Below are 26,259 nucleotides of genomic sequence, written 5' to 3'. Positions count from 1 at the left end.
TGCAATGCTAATAAATTTGAAATGATGTACTTTTTTGAAAATTTCTGTCCAATTTTGTTGGAAACTAAAATCTGATCTGAATCAAACGGATTTCGAGAAAAGTCTATATTGTAATTGGAGCGGTTCTGAAAATAAAGCCAATGTGGGTGCTGCACCTGCTCACAAACAGTCTAGAAACTACATAGAATTGTAGTTGGAATATTTCTGAAATTTAAAACCGCTGTAGTTGCTGCACATACCTGCAAACAATCTTTCTCTGACTGTCCACTTAAAACCATTTCAGAATCTCAGTACTTTTCTTACACTAAAGCTTGGTGCCCTTTTTATCTTCTTTGGATAGGGGATGTTAGTTGTGATTCTACATTATAAGTTGACCATTTGTAACTCCCTGTGATAAGAGGTTTTTAGACTATGCCACCTTTACAATTCATTATAAAATTTGTTGTGCCTTCTCTATTACTACTAATGCCACAAGATTTTTTTCAACTCCAAAAATATTCATGTGATATATAGATGGCTTTGGCTCATACTTCAACATTATTTTGTTATATTAATAAATGAGAACATATTTTTTCTCCATGAATACGAATTAGATTCATGATGAGCCTGTTGGTAACTCAAATTGTTGGTTGAAAAACCTATGAGCCTTTCTTACTCAATGCTGGGTAATTCAACACAATTCGTCCAACGACTAGGATTGCGCTTAATGATCAAAATCCTCTTCACTTCAGGTTCTGCAAACCTAGGCGGGTATACCTTATTGAAATTGATTTATCTTACTTATGCAGATTTCTTAATTGATGCTCTTGAGATTGCAAGTTATTCTCAAGGAGAAATCAAACTTCTGAATAATTTTGGTAAATGTAAAGTTGGATGAAAATATTGACAATGACCTAATGTGGTGCAAGTAATCGGGGAAAGAACTTCACCAATTACAACTATTCATCAACTTAATTATAGCAAGACCGGTCCTTTGTGTCATTGGGTAATAGAGTCTAACCCAGATAATCAAAGTATTATCAAAACTTTGAAGACAACGTGCACACCTTCAATTATTGGACAGAGAACTCGAAGTATATGAACCCTAGTCTAAATGAATACAACCCTGGTGATGGAGACCAATTAGATAAACATCACATAGCATGTGATATTTGATAATCAAAGATGCATATGAAGTTCAATCCATCAACAATAATATAAATTCAAAAGGTTATTGAACATCCAAATATCCGAAGTGAGCATCAAAGGAAAGTATCTTTATATTGCTAATTGAAATAAGGAACAACAACAAAACTATGTAGATTGCATAAACCTTGAAACTGCATCAATTATTAAAGCTCAACTTGTCTTGTATCATTGCTTAAAAGGAATTATATTTGATAAAATTGTATTGGATAACTTATATCTTATATCAAATGAGATCTTGGTATCCCTTCTTATAGAAAATGAAATCTTACCACTTTTTGCTTGTAGCAACACATACATTTGTCTGGAATTTAATAAATTTGCTCTCCAGAGCAATAATCTTATCCAACAAAGTATGAAAATCATTCATTTGAAAGTTCTTATTTTCCTTGAAGCGGGTCAGGGCTCTTTGAGGTAGTGTCAGCATCTCATTCCTCCATTTCTCTTGTTCCATGTATGCCAAAATCTTTGATATGGCTGCCAACATATTAATAGTACCTTTGATTTGCTGAGAAGCATCATGATCTGTTTTAGTGATCTCATAGAGCCTACCCAATTCAAAATGGGAGGGCTTCTATTTTCTTTCCAACTCCAACAATGTAGCTTTCTTTTTCTTAAAGAAAGCAAGCATGCAATTTACACTTTGGACATTCTTAAAGTGCATTCTTTATGTACATCTTCTTTGTTGATCTCTTTGGACTGTTTTTCTTCTACTGCAATAACAGGGGCTGTCTGGTGAACAATAATGGCACCTGGTGTAGGAAGGGCTTTCAGATGACGGAGCTCACTTTCTAGCCTCCTAGTCTTTGTATGCATTTTGTTGATTATCAAATTCATGTCAATCTCTCTTATCTGCAACTCTTCAATCCTTTCTTTCATATGCTTCATCTGAGTCCTATTAAACATAGCCCTTTGCATCAGTTCAGTAGCAGAGACCAGGGGATTAGTGTTGCCAACTGTCTGAACCACTGCCCTTCTTTGTGTCCCTTTGGAGATGTGAAGCAATTTAGGTTTACCACCCTTGAATGTAACCCAAGTGGCCAAAGTCTTTGTTTTAGGGTCAAACCCAGAGCCCTCTATTTTTTCTAGTGTCTCAACTTCAGTGGCAAATGTTGCATCTTTTTGTTTCCTCACCCGATCTAATAAGAATAATTCTTTGAGTGTCAGCCCAGGCATTATAAGGATGTTACTTTTACTCACAATCTCCCAAGTTTCCTCTTCTATGCAAGTTATGTCATCCAGATGCAACTCATCAATCATTTTCTGCACTATGGCAGCATGCTGCAATTCATCAACTCCCTCCAACCTTCTCTTTTTTCTTTCATCAAAATCCTTCATTTTATATTTAATACAGAAGTCCTTAAACACCTGGGTCTTAGTGAAGCGCTCTTGCTCAATAAACCTCTGAGAGATAGCCTCTCTCTCATCTTCTGTGTCAATTGGGCAACCATTCTCCATTGTCTGTACATGATAACCATGTACTTGCTACTCAAATATTGGTGCAGGCTGTAGCTCTTTAGGTGCAACATCCTCCTTCAAGCTCCTCAGAATATGAGCAACTTCTTCCGACTCTTCTCCTTCATTTGAATCATCATAGGTGACCAAGGGGGTACTGCCGTCTTCAAGTACACTAGCCTTTTGTTCAGAGGCAGAAGAATCAGAGTCACCTGTCAACAATTTCCTTTTCTTTTGGGCTGGTGAAGGCTGTGGTTGTTCAATTTCTTTTCCCTTCTTTTGTTTCACATGCTCCTGATATAACTTATCAAAATCTTGAATGCACTTGTCAACCCTAATCACCTCCAACTCTATTTCATCATAAAACAAGAGAGTTTCTTACTTAGCCTTTGATTTTCTATGTTCAACAAAATTCCCCATTTCTTCACCCTTTGCATTATTTCAGGAATATGATCATAGTTTCTGATGATATCTTCTTCAATGTTAAATTGATGATCATATCTTGCAATAAAAGACTTTATGTGCCCCTTGGGATCATATTGCCTCGCTTTGTTACTTTGAAATCCAAAGTTATTCATAACATACTCCTGCACCTCTTTTATATTTGAATATCGTATTATGAAATTATCAAATTTAATGAAGTGGGGCATATGATTCCCCTTTCTCTTGGGATTTGCAATGTCCCTTTCTATCCATAATCGTTGCCAGATGAATTCCAGAAACCTACCCACTCAGACACAAATTGGGGTAGTCTGTGAGGCTGCTGCCTACATCCATATAACCTGATTAATGTAAATTCAGGTTTGCATAGCTAATCCCCAAAATTGAATTAATACTTCTTATCAGGCAAGTATTCTTTGGGTCTCAACATGATCTTGATCTGTTTGGTCTCCTAGTAATTGATCCTCCAAGCAACCTAGTAATCCATACAACAAACACATCTCTTATAATCGCCATCCCCATCGTGCTTATCTCAGGTTCTACACCACATTTGAATGGGCAATGGGTTAACTTGGTCATTAGTTGTGGTCAGCTTCAAGGAATTCTTGAAATGGTCAACATTCTGAAATAATAGCTAATGACATAGCAGAGAATAATTCTTGAAAGATTTGGTGGTCCTCCATCTGGCTAGTTGTGTATGGAGTGTTCTCTCAATTTCGCTAGCAAAGTCAAACTCTAGGTAAGAAAGGGAATCCTCATAGACATGTACATGCAATGAAAGGGAATCTTCTCTTTCAAATCTTCTCCAAACAACTGAGCCCAACTATAACATGTGTTTTGAAGAAACCCATTAAACTATCCAAAGAATGAGGGTCCGTATTCTTGACTGGCACTAACTCGTTATTCTGACCTCTATTCATAAAACTGGCAATTTCTGTGAGCCTGAACTTCAACATTCTTTCATAGTCAATTCTGAATTGATCTCTGTCAATTTTGGTAAAGGCTTGAGTGCTTAAACCAAAACATTCTTCAATGCATGACCTAGTTATGACCAACAAGGGCATTCCATTGGGTTTCCTAACCGACCTTGTTGCTGGTTTGTAATGCTTAGCTAAAATATTGGTGAGTTCAGTATCTACAAACACATTTGGAACTATGATCTTGCCTAGGTCTACTTTCCAAGCATTATTTCTAGGTTCTTTTTCATCTTTGTTTGCATAAAAGTACCAAAATAAGGACCTACCATAAATTGGAAGACTTGGATCCTTACACCCATTAAACTCATTAGAAAATATGGACATAGTTCTAGTAACAAAGGAATCAGGAAACAATTCTAAGACTATTTTCTAAATGGTCTTTTCTATGTTTTCTTCTTTATCCTTTCTAACAACTACTTCTTTCTTAGTGCTAAATTCTTTCTTGGGTGCCATTTGAAAAGAAGGTCAAATTCAAGCAAAAGATTTAACTTATGGTTTTTGGAATTTGTAGATGCAACCACACAGTTCACTTGCTCGTTCACCAAATCCTTCCTCAGCTTGAAGCGGTACTTTGCGTAGAATGATTTCATTCCTTTAATAAGTTGTCTTTATTTCTTATTTAACTCATATTTATGATTCAAACATTCGCACAAGTGGCCACTTCTCCACTTCGCTTACCTGCAATCTCAAACATTCCTGCAATTAATGCTTCATGCTTTGAGGTACTTGAGATGACTTATTTGCCTTTTAAATGTTCACTAGTCATTTTTGCATTTTTGCTATGTGATCCAGTTACCCCTTGTGAAATGGCAAAAATCACCACTTCACACTGCCCACTTAGTAGTACTCCCGAGATAGCGAAAAATTGCCACTTCCCAATCACTTTGTGTTAGTGCATGCGATTTTGTGAAAAATCACTGTTTCACAAGATCTTCAACATAGCCAACCTGAATTAGCAAAAATCACTATTTTGCGAGGTGCCTTCTCCGTCTACTTCGAAACAACGAAATTTCGCTATTTCACAAGTATCTTTGATCTTTACTTCCGAAATGGCGAAAACATGCTTCTTAGGGTATTTTTTCAAGGAGAAACTGAAAATTCATGGTACATTTTGCATAGGAATTTTCAGGGTCTACCAGAGCCACCTTCTTTGTTCACACTTTGTCCAAAAGCAACCGTAGATCTGAATGCTAAAAATTTGTAAGCTATTCAATATCTTCTTTGGCTCCTTGTTCTCTTGGTCAAAATTGTCTGTTGAGTCTAATTCTGAAACATAGAAGTCAAGTTGATTCTACAAATGGGTTAAGATAGGAACTATTTGTATAATTACAAATAATGAGACATCCAATGTGCTCCATCTATGTTCCATGACTGCAGAAATGAGTAAAACATTTTCTCCAACTTTGCTTACCCAAATAGGGTGTACTGCATTGCTAGCTTCTCCGGAAATGGATCCTAATGCTTTACAATTGTATATGAACAGATACATGCCGAGGTTAGCATTTTCTAGAAGGAATTTTGATTTCTTTTTTACTAATTTGTGGTAGGAAACCTTATAAATATGTAAATAATTGGTCTATAAGGTGCTTCAACAAGTAATACTGGTAAAGGGTCATTGATAACTGTACTGGCATTTTCGTTGGACAATATGCACATCTTCTAATTGCCATTGTCTAAACCTTACCTTCCAAATTTGCGTGGAAAAGAAATGAGACCAAATGCTAAACAATTCTACAACAATGATTGATTAAATGAATGCTTGATCAGTTGGAGAATGACATTTTGATATTAATTGTAGACACATATGCTGCAGCTTGCTTTCTACCAGTGATACCTTCGTTTAGCACTCTAGTCAATAGTGGAACAATATTGTTTGTAGAGCTTCAACAATCCATCCATCTAGAAGAAGATTAACCGAAGCATCATCAACATGTTAAAAAGGAATCCTTACCTCAGGATATGTGTGTTCAGTGTCTGTGAAATAATGGTTGCAATCTTCAATGATTGTAATGGTATATTTTATATATTGGTTTCTCATTCAATGGACCCATTCTTCATGCACTTGACTAGAGTTATCAACATAAGGAACTCTAGCCTACAGTCTATACTGATATTTTAACTGATGGATCTTATATTGAGACCTGAAATGTTGAATTAAAACATCTATACAGTTGTTTCCAAAAACTTTTTGTGATCTATTATGGAAGGTGGAAGCTCAATGCTTTAATCGACTAAAGTAGTTATGTTCAAGTGGCATCCATTTTCACGTATTCGGGAATGTCCTCACAAGGGCCAGCCTTAAGAGCTTCCCATGAGCTCAGATTTTGACCAATGAAGACTACTAAACTCTTTGATTTCTCGAAAGCAAGGTCTTGTTCGCACTCTTTCATGTATCCAAGAAAATAGCTTTGATACTATTGTTATGTTCCCAAACCATTAATCTCGCAATGTACTTGAAATTCTACAAAAAAATGAATTTTGGAAACACAAATCTGAACTATCTGTAGGAATCTGGCATCGTAATGCTATAAAATGAACTGATGTAATATATTAAATTTGTTTATGAATGTGCTGGAAACTAAAATTTGGAAGTTCTAGAGATCTCAAATAAATTGATAAAAAGAAACATGTAAATCTCAGCTGTGTCAGTACTGAAAATATAAGACAAAGTACACAGGGAGAGAAAAAATCTCCAAAGAAGATTTGAGTACTAGTTCAGGTCCAATCCAAGAGTAGTATCAGTGCTACAGCAGGCCACAAATTGCCCCCTACAGGGTATTCACATCTTGTCTTGCATTTTGTCACCACAGAATGCAGGTAACAGTACAAAACTTTTTCAAACTAATTTCGCATTTCTCTAAGTTGAATTTGTTATTCAGTTGCTTAATGTTGATCAATCAATCAACTCCAATTCACGTAGCAAATTGTTTTACTGAAGGCTTTCGTCAAGTCGTTTTCTTTTTTTGTGTGTCGATCTTGAGCTTGATTTTTGAGGCCTTCATTGTCCTTTTCTTCGTTTTTGAGTGTGTATTTCTTGGTTTTTAGTCCTTTGGTTTTGCTCAAATCATTGTTTTTGGTTTCCCCTTCGATTTGATCTATCTTAGGGCTTAATCCAAGTAGGCAATCAAAGATATGGCCAATTTAATGCCCAAAAAGTGGATCCTTTTGATGCAACTGCACAAATTAAAAATATCATATTATATTTTTAATTTGACATTCACTTTTTGAAAAATATAACTTAAATTCACTGTGTTATGTTTTTAAGTTACTTTATTAATTAAATTTTCACTTAAAGTAACTATAGTGCACTTCATGTTATATTTCTAAGTTGAGTTTGTTTTTTGATTTTTCACTAAGTGACTATATTAACTATATAGTTCAATTTAATTTTTGATATTTAAATCAAACGCTTTAGTAAATATTACTTATTAAATTATATTTACATATTATATTGTTAATATGATAATATAAATATAATTTATGTCCCACTTAAGTAATATTTGATTAAAATTAAATTGACATGTGCTTATAAAAATCACTTAAATGTGTCAAATCACTTAAAAGTGAACCTTTTTCATGCCACTACATGTAAAATCACTTAAAAGTGGACCTTTTTGATGCCATTGCATGTAAACTTACTTAAATGTGCGATGACATCAAAAAGTTGAGCTACATATGTTATATGCATATGCATCTAAAATGTGAGTTTTTGCCTTGAGATTGTATGTGCAAATAACTTAAACATGTCTTTGCACCAAAAATGTGCGTTTTGCACCACAGACATGTAAATGCACTTCTAAAACCCGTTTTTGGGCAAAAAACATGTTATTAAAATCATGCATATGCACCAAAAAGGTGTGTTTTTGCCTTGGGAGAGCCCATTACATGTTTTAAAACATGTAATGGCCTCTAAAAGGTGCGTTTTGCTCCATGTTTCATTTTTAATACATGCAAACACGTCCAAAAGGTGCGTTTTGCATTTAAACACATGTATTTGCCCTTTTAAAACTCGTTTTTGGAGTTTGGAGACAAAACTTGATGCATTTGGCTTCCAAGAACATGTTTTTGATGATTTTGCTTGGATTCTTCCATGAAATATCCTCCAATCTTCTCCTTGAGGGTTGTTTTTGCAAATCCAAGTGTTTTCATGGTAAAAACGTTGAATCTCTTTGCTAAGAACATTATTTTTCATGCTCTTATTGACCCACATTTTTGAAAAACGTCCATTTTTGGAGTGTTTTAAGATCACATTTTGGGACATAGAATAAATGTTTGGTGTTTTGGATGGATGTCTTGGTCATTGAAAAGCACGTTTTTGCTCCTCAATGACAAAATGACTTGTAACATGGCAGATTTGAAACATGTTTTTTTCCCAAAAATGTCTCATGAACATGCATTTTGCAAAAACATTGCAAGTTTAGGGATTCTAGGGCACGTTTTTGGCATTGTGCATTGTAAACGCCTCATTTGCTGCCCCTTGCGAATTTCTCTTGCAAAGTTTGAAAAGATCCAAGCTTGTTTGAGAAATTTTTCAACATTGGAGCTTTTCCCTCCTTTATTTTTGGCACATAGTCATCATGTAATGGACATTTTCCTTCTTGCTAATAAATTTGTGCTTATCTCGCTAATTATGTGCATATTTTAGCTTGATGTTTTACACTTGTTGATTTTGATGCCATGGAAAGTGTATTTTTCTTTTAAAAATGATGAAATAGTTCATTTTCATGTTTTTGGTTTTTTCCCAAATCCCAAATTTGAAAGTGCATGCTGAAGTGGTTTACTTGTTGACATGTTCGAGTCTTTTGCCAAAGGAAAATTTTTCTTTTGAAGTTTTATTTTTGTGTTTTGTGTGTTTGTTTTTTTGTTTTTCTTTGTTTTGGAGAAGTTGCAAGTCTTTCCCAAGAACTTGGTCATCTTTCACTTCGCTTCACCTTCTATTGCATGCAAGAGCATCATCACATTCCATTTTCATCTTTCCATGCCACAACACTTCGCATCTCATTCCTCAAATGCGATTACATGTATATCATGTCATTCATCATCCGCACGTACCTGTAATTTCATTTTCCATTTCCATTTCCACTCATCTTACTTTCCGTATCCAATTGCAAGACATGATTACATGAAAAGTCTTACATGTAATTGCATCTCTAAAACTCGTTTTTGACTTAAAGTCACTTTTTGAAAGGTCAAGAATGTCATATATATGTTTTCCCATGTACTTTGACTTCGTCTTTCCACAAAGATCGCTATAAAGTTCACTTTACCTCAAGTTACATTGCATTTCCATCTTTCCATATGCACTTACACCTCCATGAACAAATACATGTTATTCCACTTTCTGTGTCGTTATGCACTTCATCTCATCCGTCCTCCGCATTTACGTGTAAGCTCATTCTTCATCCGCATTCGCATGTCATCTCACTTTCCATTCCTCATTACATGTAGTTCATTTTCTGTGCAATAACATCTTAAATAACTAAGTCACTTTTTGAAAATCAGCAATCTTCATTTGCACGCATTCCCATGCATTTCACCTTCATGTCTTAAAACATATCCATCTCCTTCCATTTCCACCTTCATAGTTTTTCACTCCACTTTCCATTTTCATCCATTGTATATGTATGATGTCTCTTTTTGAGATTATCTTATCGGATCTACAAATTATATAATCCATACTCAAACCCTTGTTAGTGATCAAGAATTAACCTTTATGGCGATTTCCTCTGATGAGGTGTTAATGTTTGGGATTTTTCTGTTGCAGCACAAGCGCAAGAGATGCCCTCACCATCTGAATCTAAGGGCAAAATGAAATACTAGTTTGATAAAGAGTTGGCTAAGGCAACTCCATCTCATGTCACATCCATTCTTGACAATGTGTTAGACACAAAGATCGGACATGTAGATATGACTGATTTTCTACGGAGAATAGAAACTTCTGTTGGTCATGAAATGAAATGTGTCAAGAGAAGTCATATTCACTTGGTATCTACATTTCCCATGGTTGCCATGGAACCTGAGTTTGTTCTTGGATGCACAAAACGTTTTAGCCCAAAGTCAAAGACGATCAAGCATGTTGATGGCAAAGTTATTATTAGTCTTGATCTAGAAGTTATCGAGTAAATTTTCAAAGTGCCGCATAATGCAGAATGCATAGATCTAGCCAAAGAATCATCTTTGGAAATATGGAATGAGAAAAAGGGAGATTATTAGAAGTATGTAAATCAATATTGGTTAGATACCAAGAGAAACAACTTCTCGAGATGGCCAAAGATTGTTCATAGGTCTAATTTCAAGGAGGAGTACAAAGATCTTATCATTCTTCTCAGTATGGTTTGTGGTCTTAAAGATTCCACTGATTTTGAACCATGGATGTATAAATTCATCTTCCAGATCATGGAGAATAAAGATAATATCTTTTGGGGAGAACTAATTAGCATTGCACTCTGTCAACAATTGTTCAGTGTAGGGACTTCAGTGCTTTTCTACATGAATAACTACCGTGTTTATATTGCTGCTGCCATGGGATCTTTCTTTGGACTCTCAACCAAAGGAGATCATCTTCAGATTCGAGTTTGGGATTACTATGTTTAGATCACTTTGGCTAATAGTAAGTTTCACTACAAAAGAGTTCAAGATGCTTTCTTTGGGCATATCTGGTGTTTGTTTGATAGACAGTTATCCATCAAAAGGGTATCTGATAAAGCTTGGGAAAAGGTAAATTAGTATGGTTGTATCTTTATCCAGTTTCCAACCTTTACTTACTTGAGAGTAGTATATTTTAAAGGAGAGCCATATACCTTAACTAGGTAAGCTACTGATAGGATTTTTTTGATGGAATTAGCCAAACAACTCATGAAAGTTCAGTTTGATCAGCATGCTTTACATAGGTCTGGTTTTGGTATTTCTTCTGCTAAACCCTTGGTAATTGGTAATTATTTGATTAATTCTGTACATAACACAAAAAATATGGAAGCAAAACTGCAACTGATCACTTTGAAGAAATTCAAAGCTAGATTTGACTTTGATTATAGAGAGATGAATTCTCAAATCAAGAGGGCTTTCACACATGTTCATTGTATTGAGGATGTTTGGATTGACATGCGAACATAATTGGATATAATGAAGATGGATTACTGCAGATTAACTTTGCAACAAATCATTGATCTTAACATGCTTGAGATCCCATTAGATTTCCAAATCGAAGATGATGGTAATATTCTTGATCCCGAATATCATCAGGCAGGTTTTGATAAAAGGTGCCCTTTTCCCATTCAATGGCAACAGAAGGAAGGTACATCCATCCTTGATAGATTTCAATCCATTTTAGCAAACACCAATAAGTGGCTGAAAATTAAAGGCCTAAAAAGGGTTAATCCAAAATTGGGTTTGGATTGTGGAAGCTTTGGTCCTCCTAGAAGGAAGTCACAGCTGGAAATAATAGGTAAAGATGGAACTTCTTCTTCTGATACAAAGAAGTCTGTTAAATTCAAGCTAAAGGGCAGAAAGGGATCCAAATCATCCCAGATCCTTGAACCAGTTCAGAAGTTAGAGGAGGAGTCAGAGGAGTTAGATGAACAATTAGAAGAAGAATCAGATGAAAAAGATGAGGGGGAAGAAGGGGAAGTTATGACCATATCTCCCCCAGGACCTACACAGACTCATGCACCATCCATGCATAAATCACCTTTTTTGGATGAGATAGGTAATGATATAGATTCATTTTCCACTGTTTTCACACATTTTATTCCGGTTTCAGAAGTCAATAGATTGGCTCTTCCTATTTCTTCAGTTGCTCCTCTCATTTTAGCAAATGAACAATATGAACATTTGGGAAGTGTGTTTGAAGATTTTCCAACTCTTAGAAAGGGTCAAGTTTCTCAACTTGATACGTCTTTGACAAGTTTTGAGCTATTCATGACAGAATCTTCTCATCATGCACCTATGAATTCAGCTGTGCAGTCTAAATCTTGCTCAGTTACGACGGAGATACAATCAGGATCAATGCAAGTGGTCTCCACTGTACCTACTTCCACAGATTAAAGTTTCAACTTGCCTACATGGTTGAGCAAGATCACAATGAAGAGAAAGAAATTGGTTGTACCTCCGGATAACCTTATTGTAAAGAATTTTAAGTCCAAATCTTTAAAAGATAAGATTTTTCAAGGATCTTAGTTGATTCAGAGAAAACCAAGTTTGTAGAAGTTGTTGAGCCATTGGTGGACAAACCTGTTGAAGAACTTACCCGTTCTGATTACAAGTTCACTAAGGTAGAAATCAGGAAGCAGTCATAGTTGAGTTGCTTGCAAGATGCTCAAGATGCATCAGGTAATGTATCAAAAAACAATCACAAATTATGGGAAAAGAAGTATCAACTCAAACAGGAGGTTACTTGTTTAAATGAAGTCATTCGAAAACAATCTTCTCAAAGTGCTGTTATTGTGTCTCAGACATCCAAGGAAAGAAAGTTGATTGAAGCCGCCAAGTCTTGGATAGGAGAAGTCATTTCTGAAGGAGTTCGAGCCATTATAGAAACATTTACAATTCTTAAGCATATCAAAGATATGAATGTAATGGAGCAAGGCTTGATTTCCTCCTCGACTCGAGAAGCGGATGATTTGAAGGAGATTCTCAATGATTGGAATGAAATTGCTAAATTTGATTTAGATGCCATGGTTTCATGTGACATTCTTCCATCTTGTGAAATGTTCTTAATGTTCTTCAGATATCAAGGGCTTATGAGTTATAAAGAAGAAACATTGAGAAAATTGGTTACAAAGTTGTAGACAGCTCTTGGAGATTGTTAGATGATAGAAACAGGGATCGCATGTGATTTAAAAGAAATGGGATGTCAGATTCTTGACGAACATTGTAATCTAATTGCAGTTGAAAGAGCAAGCTCAAAATATACAATTAGGATCGATGCTGATTTAAATTCTGAAGATTTTGGTTCTCACACAATGAACAAATTTGTCCTTCATAAATCTTCGACAAAACACTTGCTAGATTCTCTAACGGAAAATTCTAAGGTTGTGCAATTAGCATATGAAGATGCAGTAAGGATAGAGGCGATATCAAAGACAATGAAGATTTTTGATCTTCCTATAGTTTGTGATGTTATCATCAAATTCAAGGCACTAAAGAATAATATTTAAGATTGTTATTTTATTTTTATTTGTGTTTGTAGATCAAAGAGGATGCATTGCGTGAAAAGATGTAATTACATTTAATCAAGTTGCATGTAAGCCAATAATTTCTCTTCTAGTTAGACTTGGTCAAAGTTGGTTGAGTTGCTCCCACTTTTTCTTCCATCTTTTTCTCAACTCCTTTTCCTATATAAAGGAGTGCCCCCCTCATTGTAGAAATCATCTTTTATTGTATACAAGAGAGCTCTAGAGAAATTGTGCCAGTAGAGTTTTGTTTGTGTAGCACTATTTTGATAGAAAAGTGAATTCAAAGGAGCAATTGAGACTTAACTTTGATTGAGTGAAATTGTTACTTGTTCGAATTAGAAGCTTTGTTTGTGATTTGCATATGTTATCTTTGATTTGTGTAATCTTCTGTTCTTGATATTTGAATAATAATGAGTTAAGAAGCAATTGGAGCTGGAGCTTTGAATAGGAGCAATTGTGGAGATATATAGTTAAAAGCTTTGACTGTAGTTTATATCTCTTTCTTGATTCACAAAATAGTTAAGATATCTTTACTTTTGGAAGTCTTTGTGCCTTATTAGTAAAGCTTATTCATATAGAATTATGACCGGACTTAGAGACAAATCGGTACACTTATAACTAGCTTTTGAGTAAGTGTTGTTATATCGGTATCACCGTTTTCAGCTTTTAGATAAAAGTATAGCTAGAGGCTTCAGCCTGCCCATTGCTCGCTCTACGAGTAAGTGGATTCTTTCTTCAAAGTTAAGAGAAAAGAATATTGGTAACACCCTTTTACAAAATCTGTCAACTTTTTGCTTACCTTGAGTTGATCCAAAGAACGGAGAGAAGGGGGAGCCTTCCCTTTAAGGTATGAGAGACTGTGTCTCACATGCTGCGACTAGTCATCCTATCTTGCGATTGGATTTTACCCAAAACTGTCGGTTGCAAAATATCCACCCAACATCACATATAAGCATTCCAAGGATTTCAAGTTATCAAAGATTACATTTCCCATCCTAATGGTTTAAACCTATTTATGAATTGTTCTATAGCTCCCTCATTGTGGCAAGACAGTAACTCCAATACTCACTATGCTTTAGACCTACTTAATTTTGTAACTCTTATGACAATATTCCATGTAACTCTACAATGGAGATATTTTGTTATAACTTCAATGATATTATAATGACAAATGCTAGTAAAGAAGAATTGAATTTGTCAACATACTAAAAAAGTAGGACCATGAGATTATCATTTTTAAAATTTATTATTGACTTGATTAGATTAATTGGCTCTTTTCTCTTCCATGAATATTGATTGCTTAATTCTTGACATCTGTCAAATTTCTTCTTTATTTTTGTCTGCAACAGTTGCTTAATTAGGACATACAAGCATTGCAAGTATTTCAGGTTATCAAAGATTACATGTCCCACCCTAATGGTTCAAACATTTTTATGACTTGTTCTGTAACTCCCTCATTGTGGCAAGACTGTAATTCCGATACTCACTGTGCTCTAGACCTACTTAATTTTGTAACGCTTATGACAATATTCCCTGTAACTCTACATTGGAGATAAATTAACTTAAATGATATTCTAATGACATGCTGATGAAGAACTTAATTTGTCAACGTACTTACAAAGTAGGTCCATGAATTATCATAAATTTAATTTATTATTAGCTTCATTAGATGATTTGGCTCTGTTCTCTTCAATTATGAATCTTAATTGCTTAATTCCTGACATCTTTGAAATCTCTTCTTTATTTTTGTCTGCAACAATTGCTTAATTAGCTGATGATGACTGCTTTATTGAAGGAACAAGCCTTATTGTAAGACAGAACTGTAAATCCTATTTAGATAAACGGGGCATTCTGAGGAGCTTGTTATCTGTTGCTTAAAGGCGGAAACAAACACTAATCTTTGTAAATTTTTTGAACCAGAATAATATGTATGTAACGAAGTAAAAAAATCACAAAACAAACAACTATCAGAATTTTATTCTGGGAAAAATCCTCCTCACCAAGGGAAACAACCCAGTCCACAGAAAGATAGTTCCTTTATTCAGAATATCAGAATCAATTACAAGGTAGCTGCTCATGATCGAATCCTTCAGAACTGACCAATCAAAAGGTCTATACCTTTCTACAAATTCCCAGTCTTTTTAATTAAACAACTGATTGCAATTGATATGAATCACACAAACTTAACAATCATGCTCCAATTTTATATATAAATTCTGCAACACAAACAATATGAAAATGGCTCAGATACATTAGAGGTAGGATAAATGTAATAATTCAACCACTGCTAAAACACAGATCCAGCAAGACGATGCCATATCTCTGCAAACACACACACCCACTCTTCTAGATGATGCGGTCTCTCTACAAAACAATAACACTGAATACAGTCCTCGTGCAAACTGAAGATGACTTTCTTTTGGAATACAAAAGCAATGAGCATAATTAGACGTATGTGGCAACCATAAAATGAATGGACACGTTCATAAAGAGACCCATCGACTTCAATATGGAAACTGTCGAGCATAATGAATGAAAATGAAGCAGCTGAGTCACATGATAATTATATAAATTTGCCAGATAAACATAGATAGTTGCACGGTGCCAAGGAAGCAGCTAAGCCACACGATAGAAGACAAAGATAAATGAAATGATGAAGACATATAGAAACCGTCACCATCATTGAATCAACATAAGTACGAAGCCAAAGCAGCAATCCATCGAAGAAGACTCCAATGCCAAGAATGCAAATATGAAGAGGCACAAACATATGGCACCAATCAACAATTGAATCAGAACGACTCTGTAACTCCATAGTAAAATGGAGGACAATTGAAACTACACACTGATTTCTGAGAAGCTCGTACAAGCAAACTTAGGTATGAGATATTTCTCGCTGCTATAAACTTCAACACTCCCTCTTAGCAAGAGAGAGATCTTCACTATGCCATCGCATGACAAATACACATAGCTGCAACCACAAAGAATGTCAACAAAAATCTGATCATAGATTTTCTCCATAAAATTGCTATCTTAACATAATGATGTTCACCATAGCTACTCCTAGATAGTGAATCAGAAAACAGAAAATAAAGTTATAGAGTTACACATGACTTCCACCATAGCTACTCCCAAAGGGTGGAACAAGGGAGGTTACCTCAAACATCTCTCGCAGAGAAGAACTCATTAACAAGGGATTACATGATCTTCTCTTGCAGGGAACTCATTAACAATGGATATCACCTCAGATGTCTCTCACAGAGAATAACTCATTAACAATGTATTTCACCTCAAACTTCTCTCTTAGAGAAGAATTTATTAGGAAGGGATTTCACTTCAAACTTCTCCATAGAGAAGAACTCATTAACATAAGCAAACAGTCACTGAAGCTGAGAGTCTCTTGGGAAGACATTCATTCTCTACAACACCAAGCTTATCTCAGAAGTAATAAAACTTCACTCTCGGAAGTGGCTTGGTGATAATGTCCGCAGTCTACTCCTCTGTAGAAATGTACTTGAGCTCAACTGCTTTTCTTTGAACCATGTCTCACAAGTAATGGTATCTAATTTTTACATGTTTGGTTTTGGCATGAAAAACTGGATTAACCAAAAACTCCACACAACTTTGGTTATCACAAAGAATCATTGTAGATTCCAAAGGTTGCCCAAACAAGCCTGTAAGTAATTTTCAAAGCCACACAACTTCTCTTGCAGCCACACATGCCGCAACATATTTTGCTGTAGCTGTACTGTGAGCAACTAAAGATTGTTTTCTGCTGCACAAGGAAATCATTTCTGAGCCTAGGTTGAAGCAACAACTTGAAGTGCTCTTCGTGTACAGTGTGCAACCTACCCAATTTGAATGAGAGAACCCTTGTATGTTTAGCTCTACACATGAAGAATATTTTAAACCATATCTAATTTTACCACAAACATATCTCAATATGTGTTTGGCTGCCACAAGGTGAATTTGTCTCGGCTCACACATGAACTGACTGACTCAAGGCATTAATGACATAACAAATATCAAGCCTTCTATTAACCAAATACATTTGGGAGCCAATTAACTGCTTGTACTTAGCATGATCAACTAAATCTGAAGTGGCTGCAACCTCATGTAAATTTTCATATTTTCTTCCATAGGAATCATAATAGACTTGCTCTTTAACATACCAAATCTTATCAAATATCAATAGCGTATTTTCCTTGACTAAATATAATTTCATTAGATCTTTGTCATACCTCTTGCCCAAGGAAGTAATGCAATAAACCAAGATCTTTCATTTTAAATTCAGAAGCTAACTCCTTACATTTGATAATAAGATGATCGTCATTTGTGAGGAGAAAATCATTAACATAAAGCACAAGAATCAACACTTTGTCATCATTTACCTTGAAGTATAAATTTGGATCAACATCATTCTTGGCCAATGAATTCCTTATTTATCAAATTAGTTGGCTATGTTTTGCTTCATTTTGATTTCTCAGTTCCATGATTCTGTGAAATTTCATCATTTTGATTGCAAACGAATGCTGGTTAGTTGATGATGAAGCGGGGTATGTGCTGAAGTGGAACTGTAAATGATAGTATGATAAAGGGTGCACTTTCCAGACCCCCCCGTTCTCTGTCTGGTGGAAACTAATGCTGACTTATAATTTATCCCTGCAATCTGGACACATTTGAATCCCAGGACCTATTGGACAAGGAATTTTCCTTCCATCAGGTTCACATGTACACCACTGAACTGGGTTTTTGTCTTGCGTGATTTGATTTGTTGCAATGCAGTGATTGTTTTTTATTTGGTGAATATGCTTATATTATGGAGCAGGTTGCAATTAGTATGTCTTGAAACAGTATGATATTGAACTTGTTCAATTTGGCTCTCTTTCAGTCTCCAAATGTATTTGCCACTTTGGCTGGTATTCTTTTTTTGTGAAAACAAGATAGATTCATAGTTACCTTACTGTTTGTTTTCATCTTTTTTTCTTTTGGCATCTTCCTATGATCAACCACCATGGAAAATGATGAGTGATAAACATCTACTAGTTGAACAGAAATTGAATTTTTTATCCACACTTTTGTGACTTGTTGCTGTTCTTAAAACATTTGTGATCTATTGAGGGTTTTGTTTATGTGGACCTATTCTCATGTTCATAAATTTGCAGGAAGAGAAAGAAAATTCATTGCAAGCCTTCCTTTCACACTTTCTTCAAGTATTTGAACATTGGAGACCTGTTGAATGGCAGAATCAATTTTCTGATGTAGCTACCCTATCACTGCCCTCAGGAGGCACCTCCTCTAATGGAGATTCATTGAAAGGCTGTACATTTGGTCATCCAACAAGAGTTATTCTGGCATTGACACAGGAAACGAAGAGCCTAATTTCTTATGTTATGGAATGTAAGCTTGTTTATATTTATAAATTGATTAACTTCAAAATTATTAATCCTTGAGCTTGCATTTATCTATTTCTGGGCTGTAGCATTTCAATGAATTAAATATGCTTAACTTGCATTATTCTTCCTTGAAGCTTGTAGTAAGTGATCCGGTTATACTTTTCAGATTCAAGTAACTTCAACTTTATAAATGTTAGGCACTGATAGATCACATCCTTCTAACATTTTCTCTGTTAAAAACACATAGTAGGAAGATCTAAATCATGGTATCGGAAATGAAGTATGTTTTTCTGGTTTGCAGCTTACCTGCTTAGGATACTCTCCAATCTCTTCTTTTCCCAACTTCTGTTATTATAATGACATTTTTTTTTGTTCTCTAATGTCCTTATTTAATCCTTGCAGCTCGTGTAGGTACTATCTTTACTTGAATTTCTTGGTAAGGATAAAAAGTTATATATGTTTTGAAGAGTCGGGTGTTGGGAACTTAGAATAAAAAATAAGACAAGATTTAGTTTCACCATATGGGGGAGTGTGTTTTCATAAAATTGTGTTGTAATACCTCGAGACACTTAGCAGCTTAATCGTGATAGATGCTATGACAAGTTTGCAATACAGGATGAATTGTTGCAATTTATTGGAAGGAATTCCATTATTATGTTGATTGATCTTTTTAAAGATGAAATGAGGTGTGGGAATTTGTGTTCTCTGCTATAAAATAAATTACTTTGACAACCACCATTTTTCATATGATTTCTGCTATAGCTTGAACCTTATGTTCAACTACCAATTCAAGGATGAAAAACCTTGGTTTTGGGGTTTGGAGGACAAAACCCCTTAGGTTCTTGGAAATAGGAGGACAAAGCCGATTTGGTTTCTTCAGAGCAATCTCAGCAACAGTTTGTATTTGTTAAAAACTTCAGTTTTATAGCAAATATTTATATTTGGAGCAACGGCATATTGTGATAGCAGATTTTTTTTTGCCCATATCTGCATGTCCATTTGCGATGCTCTGCCATATTTGACTATTGATATTCGGATCTAACATGATTGTGAAGACTTCCATTGTTCACATAATCTGTAGCTGTATCTTTCATATATTTTGTGATTTGAGAAAATAAGATAATTAGAAATCTTTGTTCATCCACTGTATGTTCCCTTCTCTCTCTCACAGGATCTTAGTGATGAAAAATACTATTTGTTCATTGTATGCTCTGATCTGTCCCTCATGGGACCTTGGCATCACAAAGTGGTAAATACCTTATAGTTAAATTTTTGTGGTCATTATGTGGAATTATTAACAATTTATTATTTATCAGTATGAATTGAATTTTATGCTAACCAATCCTTATATATTGTTATTTTAGTGTATTGTAGACTAGTTTTCTTGCATTAGTTAATGAGAGAGATTGATTATTAATTCCATAGAGCCTAGTGCATTTATTGGTTTTTGTCATATGGAATTGAAGACAAAAGACTTCAATAATAAAATGTCTTGTTTACCTGAAATTTATTGTATGGTTGGTTTTTAGATTCAAAAGGGTTCTCTTAGAGACATAACCGAAGATGTATTGTACTTTAGATCCAAGAGGTTGCTCAGTAAAAAGGAAATCTCATTGTCAAGGGGCATGTCCCACTCCACTTACAAGCTCATCTTGCTCTCCTGAACTGATGTAGCTATACCACAGTCCAGTCTATGAATGCATAGATTTAATGGAGAAATACTTACCATCTTAGTTGAACCAAAAACAAAGAGATGTGTTCAATCTATGGAAAACAGAAGAATAATGCTTGAAATGAGGAAACAAACAATCTTGCACACACACACAAACAATTACAATACATAAACATCTAGAGAAATCCTCTTGTGGCAAGAAAACTCCAACAAGAGTGAGCTTTGATCCTCATGCCATCAGTGATCAAATAGTTGGTTTCAGTAGGGCACATGGTAAACAAATGACATTGCCTTGAAGAAACATAACCTGCATCAACTAACTCCATAAAGTAGCTATTTCAGATGCAGATGCATCTGACAATGCCCGCCTCCTCTCCCACACAAATAGAGGTCATTGATTAAGGATTTTGATGACTGTTCTACCTGCAATACAGTTTTTGAGTATTATGTAGGAACAGTGGCCTACACCACTCCATTCCTTCATTTTCTTTCAAATACCTAACTCCATTAACCTGCATGCTGTCCTTGAAAAGGGATCCCTGCTCTGGATGGGAAAAGGGTAATCTGTTACAAATAAAACATACGTACATCAAAATAGAGCTCTCTGCACCTAGTAGGAAGATGATATGTTGCTTTGTCCTTGAGTGGCATGGCTTCTGTAACATAGTGGTTTCCGTTGCTGTTACTAAGATGGCGCTTAAATATCTTGCAATCTCTGGATAGAAAATAACTTTGCTCAGCACTAACAGAAATCCATGTTTTCTTGCTATCCACTAAAGGAAATATCACCAAGGAGTTCCAAGGCTATTATCCTCCAAATGAAATAGCTATTTTTGCAGCATTTCAAATTCCCACATTTTGGGCCATTTTATTCCAACTCACAAGGCATGAAAAATCTGTAAAATCTCTTAATTACCTTATATATGGACAGAGGAGGCTAGAAAATAGGAGGAGGATGACAAGAGAATACTGCACAAAAAACAGCAGAGATTGAATGAAATGAAAAAGTGTGTAGTAGCATATATTGGATAACATGTACTGTTTCTAGAAACATAAATAAATATATGCAGTTCATGAGTTGAAGAGCATTTTGTAGCAGACTAGCTATCATGTGAAGAAATGTGATATTTATTTTAAAATATTGTGGGTTGGTTTTCATATTAAAACATGTGAGTGCTAGGAATAAAGTGAGGTTTATTTAACAGAAGATTATTGTTGATCATCAAGTTCCTTCATTTGCATGTTTTCAACTTTGTTTTCAATTTTTAATTCTGTAGCATTGCAGTTTTAGATATCTGCACAGTCCATGTAGTAGCCTGCACATCTCTTCTAGCAGACTGTTTTGACAACATGCATCGTTTGTAGACGAATTCTTGTAGCTATTGAACATGAAAGCTATCTCACCATTTAGCCCTTTTTTGGCCTATCAACAACAACAATCTTTTACCATATTAACTATGTTCATTTTTTCTGCTTGATGATTAGGTGGAATTGATAGAGGTAAGATCACTAGTTCTGATGGCGTTCTTGTTAAAGTTTGTTTTGGGATTGTAGAAAGTGAAGTTTAGTGATTCGCAAGATTGCACGAGTACGCGTACCTAGATCCTTGGTATGCGTACCGGGTACTAGTACACGTATCTCGTACCAGGTTCTTGCCTGGGTACGTACCTTGCAGCTGCAAATGCTGCGTCAACTCAGCCCCCCATCCACCCTTGCAAAATGTTAAAATAACTGCCACGTAGATTAAGATGTCTGATTTTTGTTTCAGTTTTTGTTTTGCATATCAGCTTGTTGTTTATCAAGCTTAATTCAATATATAATCAGTTTGAAAGTTTGATACAATATTGATCAACAGTAAACTTCTAAACTTTTTCTTATTTTTGCTATTCAAGTTTGATGTAAGCTGGATTGCTTGCTAGTCCTTTTCTTCTCTAAGGACTCACTAGGCTCTCTCCTAGCCTATTAGGGCTCTCCTTTGTCAGCCTAAACTCAAGAGGATATCTATCCTGCCCTCCACACTTCACCATCCACTTACACCAATGAATTTACAACTTGCACTCATCCTAAGGACATTTCCACCTATTCCTCAAGATCATAACTGTACCAAAAATGGACATTCTGCCTTCAACATGGAGTGAGGAATGCAACTTGATGGTTTTTAGGCATCCCCTAACCTCTTGGACTCAAAATCCATAGGTCTTCTTATCGATTCCCTCAAACTTGACAAAACTGTCCTAATTTAAAACTAGTAGAATTAGGCTGCCAAAGTTGGTTTTTGGGCTACAACTCCAAATTTCTCTTATCAAGGTGACAAACTAACCTCCATTGTGGATACCCTTTTGGGAAAGCTTCAAGATTTTGTGGGTCTTAGGTCCGCAACCTGTCTGTACACCCCTTTGCTATTTTAATGCCTAAAACCAAGGGTTTCAAGCATTTCCAATCAGCATTCACTAGGGTTTGATGAAATTCATAACAAAACTAGTCTTGGAACCTTCTCCTTTGGCACGTGGATTTCTCTCACGTCCCTCCTCCTTCTACAACTCTCAGATTGAAGTATCTAACACATCCAATCCACCAAATCCTACTTGCTAGCACTGTGATCACCTAGCAATGCACCAAAGGCTCGCCTAGGGCATCACATCAAAAATAGCGGCCATGCTTTTCGTGGCCTCTTCTTTGCTATGTACATTGTACAAGGATTCCTCTTCCATATCCCCAAAAACCATGATGTTTCGACGGTGAGGATTTATGGAGGAACCATTTTTCCAAAAACTGTGAAAGCAAGAACAATGAACAGTCTATGTACAAGTGATTTTCTCACTATGCACAAATGAACTCTAATCAACTTGACCTCTAAGACAAAAGGTACTGTAACCACATGAACTACAAGAATCAAAACCTAAAATGAGTCATTCAATCCATTAAACCATACAGGCAACCATAAATCCAAAAAACTGTTAATTCTATAGCAAAACTTCGTGCCTTTCAACTTCTAACTTCTCCTCTTACAATGTCCAACCCTTGAAATGGTTTTCGCTCATGGTCTTGTAGGTTCCTCGAGAGGTTTAAGATAGTTATCGTAACTATCAACCTCTTTCTTGCGTTATGCAACTTTCTTGTCAAAAAGTTGCCAAGCAACTTTTCAAAGTTGCTGACAACTTTTGCATTTCTTAGCAACTTTGACTTCCATCATTTTGGGAACTTCCAAATTGGTCCACTATGATCCATTTATGATGTCTAGGCATGATTTAGCCCTTAGAGCATGAATTTACATGATCTTGACCATTTTGACCTATTTGACAACTTTTGCAACAATTTACATCTTTTTCGCATCTTTCTCACCTTTTTGCCAAATGACAATGTATGACCTCAAACCTATGAAAAAGGATGTAAAAACATCATAGAGGACAAAATAAGAACAAAACCATACCTTCCTCAAGCTTCTAGGGTATAAGACCCATAACCCCTAACAATCTAAACACAAGTTAAACCAAAACAATTAGAATGGATTGATCCTAGTCAAATCCACCTAGGAGCAAACACACATGACCTACTAAGGTCCAAACACAATCAACTGACTTGGCTATGGTCAGTACAAGCCAAAACCCAAAGTTAGAACTAAAAGTTTATCATTTGCAATATGTCGTTATATGATTTATGTTTATCATTTGCAATATGTTGTTATATGATTTATGATCTTCTTGTCCATATTGAAAGTTTGCCTTCTTTGTTATGACTCATATTTCTAGGTTTCTTGTTTTGAAAGCTCAATGTCATGACTCATGACTCACATTTTTCAGATTTTCCATAAAATATCAAAATTATATTAAAAAAAAATTCGGCATAACCATGTACCCCCATCCCTTGTTTTGAAAAATAGCCATACTTGTCCTTGTACTTGGTACCCAATAACCCCCATACCTGTAAATATCAAAATTATATTAAAAAAAAATGAGGCATACCCACATATCACTATCCGTTGTTTTGAAAAATAGCTGTATTTGTCCTTGTACTTGGTGCCCACACCCAAAGTACCCAAGTACCCCCATACCCATGCAACCTTGGTGATTTGTATGTAGTGTTCCTGTTACTTACATGCAATATATCTTTGGATTGTTGTGGCGAAGTTTCCATTATGGTTAGTGATTGCATCGTTATACTAATTGACGACTACTCCAAGTGCATATCTAGAGGCATTGATGTTAATCTTGAATGGTTGCTAAAGATTTGGTGATGCAAGAACTAACATGGATCAAAACTTGTAATGAGCCTTGCTGGTTCTCAAACAATCTATGCTAAAGAATTGATTTTTGTTTTGTTTTTGAGGTTTTGCAATTTTCGATACAGCGAAATTGCAGCAAAATAGAAGATATTGCCATAACAATTTTGTTAGAGCAATTATTTGTTCTAACTTATTAATTAAATCACTTTGATTTAATTAATTAAGTTGCCTATTACTCTAGTTTTCTTAAGCTATCTTGTAGGTGCATATAATTAATATTTTATTAATTATATTGTGCAACCCTAGCTTTTTTAGGCTTTAGTTTCCCTTTTCGGGTTTCGTGATTCCTTTATAAGGATTCACCTCTTTGTATTTTAAACATTCACTTATTGGATTATATGAGATATTGCTCTTTGCATGTCCATAAGATGGATCTGGCTTTTTGGCCTCCTTGATTTTTCCTTGCCTCTGTTCTTTGCTTCATCCATGTGACAGGTTTATGCATGCAGGTGTTCTTGGGAGATTAGTTTTTCACCTAATCTAACATGGTATCAGAGCAAGCTTGCTGCTCGCTGTTCGTGGTTTGTTGAAGCGTTTCAGAAGCTGCATTTTTCGGAGCAGTGGGAGGCTGTACGGACAACTTTAAAATTTTTTTTTTGGAGCACTTTGGGCTCAAACGGACGCTTCCATTGGATTTGGAAGGCCGTTTGCAGTCAAAATCCATATAAAATTTGTCCATTTTGGACACCGTTGGTCTGGGAGGCAAATTTTTTTGTCCGACAGGGCCGTACGGCCCCCTGCACGCAATACGAGGCGAAGATAAAAAAAAATTGCAAAAAAATTTATTTTTCGGCTGTTTTAAGCCGCCGCAGTTAAGAAACTGCAGCGGAGCCGCTAGCGGTCACCGCTGGCGGTTCGCGAGCGGTCACTGCTGGCGGTCCGCCAGCGGTTCCCGCCGCGGCCCCACCACAGCCCCGCCCGTGGCGGCCTCCGCTCCGCCCTCCCACCACCCGGCCTCCGCTCCACCGGCGGTGCGGTGGTGGTGGAGTTTTTTTGTTTTTTTATTATTTTTTTATTAAAAAAAATAATTTTTCATGCATTTCAGAGGGCCTGGTGGTTTTTTCTCCGTAACTTGAGCATACGGACGTATTTTTTCGATCCGAAAAATGTGCCGGAAAGCTGGTTCTGAGACGGAGATATTAGTGTAGGCTTTTTTGAGTTTTGATGCAGTTTTGGTTGCCTATTTTGGCAGTCAAAGCCAGATGTTCTATTTTGCACTCTGGGAGGCGTATCTTGAGCTTCCGATCTCCGATTTTGGACTTCTTTATATCATTGGAAAGCTCTTTCTGTGCTCTTTCCAGTGATGCTGGTTGTTATTCCAGATTCTGTTCCAGACACATCCTATTCAGTCTTTTGCATTTTAGCATTCTGATGGATATCTTGTTTGTTTCAGGTCCGAGGATCGATTTTGTTGCTTCAGTTGCTTCGTTTTGGGCTCTACCTTCTGTTGTTTCAGCCTTATGTCTTTTCTGATCATTGTTGATATTCATTGTAAGCATTTTTATGCAACGCACTGAGATAAAGTGCCACTCTTGCGTTTCGGGATCCTTTTCATCATTGTGATTCGTTGTACTCGCACTATTATATAAAGTGCCATGGGGGGATAGTTGTTTGCCGCTTATAGGCCCTCTTTCTCTAAATCCTCATGTAGTGTCGATGACACGTGCCTTTATTGGTG

General features: G+C 35.8%; 1 protein-coding gene across 3 annotated transcripts in view; it reads left to right on the top strand.

Annotated features, from left to right (window-relative positions):
• The window catches only part of LOC149567066 (binding protein), a 278,549-nt gene that overhangs the window by 7,082 nt on the left and 245,208 nt on the right, over positions 1-26,259 (top strand). For 2 of the 3 annotated variants that reach the window (XM_089820295.1, XM_089820294.1), the window contains exon 4: positions 18,397-18,631. In XM_089820295.1, the coding sequence (XP_089676421.1) occupies positions 18,397-18,631 (235 nt within the window). Of the gene's footprint in view, positions 1-18,396; positions 18,632-26,259 lie in introns of those variants that run through there. The other variant, XM_089820296.1, reaches the window with a different exon arrangement.

This window comes from Cupressus sempervirens, chromosome 3, assembly GCF_028749045.1.
Source record: "Cupressus sempervirens isolate cs-2001-9-10 chromosome 3, ASM2874904v1, whole genome shotgun sequence".
Taxonomy (NCBI): Eukaryota; Viridiplantae; Streptophyta; class Pinopsida; order Cupressales; family Cupressaceae; genus Cupressus; species Cupressus sempervirens.
Note: the sequence above shows the minus strand (reverse complement) of the source record. Positions and strands in the feature narration are given on the sequence as shown.